General features: G+C 38.0%; 1 protein-coding gene across 1 annotated transcript in view; it reads right to left on the reverse strand.

Moving 5' to 3' along the window:
• LOC142658107 (sodium- and chloride-dependent GABA transporter 3) overlaps window positions 1-4,908 on the reverse strand; it is a 169,901-nt gene that overhangs the window by 108,121 nt on the left and 56,872 nt on the right. Inside the window, exons 3-4 of the mRNA XM_075833854.1 lie at window positions 3,760-3,894; window positions 2,021-2,161 (exon numbers count right to left, since the gene is read on the reverse strand). Of these exons, the coding sequence (XP_075689969.1) occupies window positions 2,021-2,161; window positions 3,760-3,894 (276 nt within the window). The remainder of the gene's footprint in view (window positions 1-2,020; window positions 2,162-3,759; window positions 3,895-4,908) is intronic.

Consider the following 4,908-nt stretch of genomic DNA (forward strand, 5'->3'; position numbering starts at 1 on the left):
TAATTATATTTTAATATATTTGTTTTATGTTCTATTTTTGATACAATAGTAGATATACACTCATATGACCAGAGACTCATTATTCAATGCAACTAGACTATAGGATTTATTTTATAAAATTATAACCATTTGTGTTTTATTGCATATCAATTATATGTTTTGCACTTTATGAACATTGTAAGGTCCTGTTCACACAGTTTTTTGCAGGCAGAAAAATCTGCCTCAAAATTGTCCAGAATTTTGAAGCTGTTTTTCCCAGCGTTTTTCGGCCACAGCATAAAACGCAGCGAAAAACGCTTTCTCTGCCTCCCATTGATGAGACTGAAACACCGAAAGGGCATGTCGCTTCTTTTTCCCCAGAAGCGTTTTCCGCTCACGGGTAAAAAACGTCTCCGCCTCCCTTTGAAATCAATGGGGGGCGATTTCAGCTGTGGTTTCCAACGCAGTTTCCGCGGCAAAAAACTCAGTGTAAACAGGCCTAAGGCCACATTCAGACTTGGCAGAATTGGTGTTGAATTCCGCTGTGGACAGTCCGCAGTGGAATTCTGCAGCAGCCGTTTTTTTACATTTGTTTCTTAACATTTTCAGGAAACTTGGTTCAGACAATGTGGAAAATAACTGTGCGGAATTTAGGCTGCGGTGCAGAATTTTCCCTCCGGAGCATGCTCATTATATTGCAGAGAAGCAGCGGAATTTCACTGCGTATTTCAGCCTCTGCAATGCAAAAACTGAAATCTGTGGCAAGTCCGCTGTGATATCTGCAACGTCTGAATTACCTGTCAAATATGCAAATGTTGCGCAATTACCCCAAATCTGCTCCAACATTTGCAGCGGAAAAAATTCTACCACGTGTGAATGTGGCCTAAGGGAGACTAGAGAGCGGATATTTTCTTATTATTATTTATTTAGCAAAATAATATTTTGTGGGCTGAATAGAAACATTGCACTCGGCTGCCCTCATTAATTTCCAAAATAATAACACACACATTGAACCTGAAATTACTGTTTTTAACCATTATGTTCTTTATTTCATTCTGCATTATTAATCAAATTGCTATACAGATAAATTAAACAAAAAATAAATCTTAATTATTAATTATTAGTATTGAAATATTTTTTCTGCTCTCTTAACTTCTCATTCATTATTAGAAATTATTGTCTGTTATAATTTCTCACTTACATGATATTCATGTAATTTCCCTACATAGAGTTTAGATCGTCTATATAATATGTTATATATATTATATTAATGGTTGTGTTCAGATAGCACAGGTTTCCTTGGGTGCTCGAGGTAGGGTCCCAACCCAGATGTAGGTTAAGAATTTGTAGTCGGCACACCTTACTTGTTTTTCAGAAATTATTTTATTGAATTCTCAAGATGAATGCCAGAGGCTACATGTGCGACGTCTACGTTTCGGTCATACGACCTTCGTCGGGCACTGAGCCGTACTGGGGACTCGATTGTTAAATATCTATAATGTGTAATAGCGCTGCTATAATTCGTATTGGCGGCTTACCGCTCTTCATAGGCGCTGTTATTCCCTGGAAACCAGGAAGTAACCAGGGAATAACAGCGCCTATGAAGAGCGGTAAGCCGCCAATACGAATTATAGCAGCGCTATTACACATTATAGATATTTAACAATCGAGTCCCCAGTACGGCTCAGTGCCCGACGAAGGTCGTATGACCGAAACGTCGACGTCGCACATGTAGCCTCTGGCATTCATCTTGAGAATTCAATAAAATAATTTCTGAAACACAAGTAAGGTGTGCCAACTACAAATTCTTAAAATATATATTATATTAGTCACAATAATTTTGGAAAAAAACAAACAATAGACGTTTCTAAATCTCATTGTTTTCGTTTTATTTTAAAATGTAGAATGGTTTTTAATATAAATTTCAAAGCAGGAAAAATATACCATAATAAAGTAGAATTTCTTAAAAAGTGTATGTTGAGAATGTATTTATACACTTCTAGTCTTATTATTTATGTACAATGTAACATAATAGTTTTACCTGTATTCCATTTATGTCCACATGTGGCCCAGGGCAGCTCAGCAGAAAAGCAATTAAATAAATAGAAAATTGCCCAAGCTAATATAATGATATAATAGATGTTTAAATGTGCTTCAATCACCTGGGTCGCATAACCGATACCTACATGGAAAAGGTGAAACAAAATATATATTTGGTTAAGTAAATATAATGTATTGATACCAATGGTGGAAACTGGGGCACAGGAGGCATTATGTGAAGACATCATAGGACACGTGCACCAAAAATTATATTTGATCAAATATGGAGAATATTTATCTTTACATATAACGGAGAAATAAGATTTACGGAACTGTTTAAAGACTTGTTCACCCATGTAAAGCTTTGAACACTTTTTATTTTTACTAAAACAAAGTATTATGTTGTTTTAAGCAACATTGTAATTGTTTTTTTATTAAAAATATTTTTTACTTTTTCAGATACAGCTTCTATGTATCCTGGTTACACAGAAGCTGTATCTTGCGCTCAGAGACAAATCTGTCAGCGGGACTGACGGCTTCGGTGACAGTGGGTCCTGTGTGTCGCTGACAAGCAGGATCCACCTGTTATCGATCACATCTAAGTTATGGGTTGAATGAAAAATCAGAAAAGTACCTATATGTGTCTGTGTCGATGTCCTGTTCTGGTGCGTACGCACAACGGGACACCATAGCGGTTCATGGACAGTAACTCGATTTGAGGCCCGGACGAAGCAGAAAAGGGTGTCAGACCATACATGACAGGCGCATGCGCGCCCTCAGATGAGATTATGGCATTCAGGGCGGGTCAGTTTTCAGCGGTGTGCGGGCATAAGAAGAGGAACGAACGAAACTACCGGATTATTACCATAAAAGGTGAAAAATATTTGCAGACCGTTATTTACGGTCGGAGGAGGAGTTTAGGAGACGGCATAACAGCAATGAACTTTTGAAAGCAGGGGCCAGCGAGGGGTGAGTAGATTTTAATAGGTAAAATGCTGGTGATAGGTTCCATTTAAGACGTTATGACCCAATAGACGAAAAATCACTGGGGTGAATGACACAACATTTTACAGCTATTGGATGTGCAGTCACATAACCTGTAACATGACTTTTTTTGTGGTTGGCAGGGTTTATTGTGGTTACAGAAACTCCAACAGGTCTGAGCTCTATTTTTCCTACAGATGTAGCAATCCTTACCTTGACTCTAATAACTTGCTGCAGGGTGATAACTTATCACCTAAGCCCTTGAAAATCATTGAAAAAGTCAAGTTCAACTTCCTTGCCTCTGTGTATATAACGCGTTAAAAAAGTCAAGCTAAAGGGTGCTACATCTGTATATAGAGCTGAAAATTTACAGATTGTCTTCTCACTGCTTATTCATTTAGCTCAATGCAGAAAGCAGGGAATATGGAGCTCGGACTGACTAAAGATGGATGATGCCATTTCTAGGTTGAGTGCTATGGGCCCTTTCCTAAAGTGGGCCCAATTGCCCAAAAAAAAATCAGTTCATCCCTGTCTATAGGGAAGTAGTGCAACAAACTACAGTTGTCTGAAACTAGGACTAAGTTTGAACAGATTATCTAAATGTAAATAAATGTTCCATTCATGGACAGCAAGCAAAAATCTTGGAAATGATTTGTTATATTGTATTACAGACAATGACTGTGTATGCAAAAGATAATGTCCTGGTAAAAAAACGAATCACTATGGGTGAAATATTGAAAGGAAGTCATACTATACCTTCAAATAATGGACAAACTTTCCTCCAGCAAGTTATTCCTCCTTCACTAGTAAACTGGCCCAGCGCAGTCTCCAAGAAAAACAGTGGGATACCACAGAATATAAAGAATACCACATAGGGAATGAGAAAAGCTCCTGAAAAACAAGAGTAGAAATCAAGTAATTAAAAGTATGATTATAAAACATAGGAATGCAAGATTCACATATTGGCATAACTGGCACCACCTGTCACATATTTTGAAAAAGGGTACATAACACAAAATGTCATAGTATATGAAAACATAGAGCCTATAAAACATGGACTTCATAAAAAAAAAAAGGAAATTGTTGGAGCTATTGGTGATCAAATTGGAGAATGGCCGAATTGTGTTAGAAATTTGGCTCATGTTTCATTTGCAATAATTTCGGCCCCAAATGTGTCATATTTCTGACTTACGGTGTACATGTGTTTCTTTATTTTATATGTTGTGTTAACCAGTAGAAATCTTCAGTATACTGTACATATACCATTCAGACATAACATTGAAACAACCTGCCTAAGGGCTAGTCCACACGTGACGGAATTGCTGCAGAAAATTTCTGCAGCAATTCCGCAGAAACTAGAAACTGGAAAAACCGCACAATTTCCTGCATTTTTTTACTGCATAACATGGTATGGATTTTGCTGCGTTTTTCCCAATTTTTGGAAATGGTGAGGTCTCCTCTGAAAAACGCAACAATTCAGTCCATTTTCTGCAGCAGGAATTGATATGGTGCGGTACAAAAAATACGCACTGCAGGTCAATTTCTCGTCGGAAATTTTACGCAGCGTGTGGATGAGAATTGTTAAATCTCACCCACTTTGCTGCTACTGTATTCTGCTGCGTATTTTCCATCTGCAATTTTGGACGGAAAATACGCAGCAATTCCGCTACGTGTGGACAAGCCCTCATACTGTGTAGGTCCCATTGCACCATGACTCCAGAAGACCTCTGAAGGTATCCTGCGGTATGTGGCACTAAGATGTTAGCAGCACATCACACAGACGCTTGATCGAAGTCAGATCTGGGGAATTTGGAGGCCAAGTCATCACCTTGAATTCTTTGTCATGTTCCTCAAACAATTCCTGAACAATTTTTTCACTGTCGCAGGGTGCATTATCCTGCTGAA

The sequence above is a fragment of the Rhinoderma darwinii genome, chromosome 7, assembly GCF_050947455.1.
Source record: "Rhinoderma darwinii isolate aRhiDar2 chromosome 7, aRhiDar2.hap1, whole genome shotgun sequence".
NCBI lineage: Eukaryota > Metazoa > Chordata > Amphibia > Anura > Rhinodermatidae > Rhinoderma > Rhinoderma darwinii.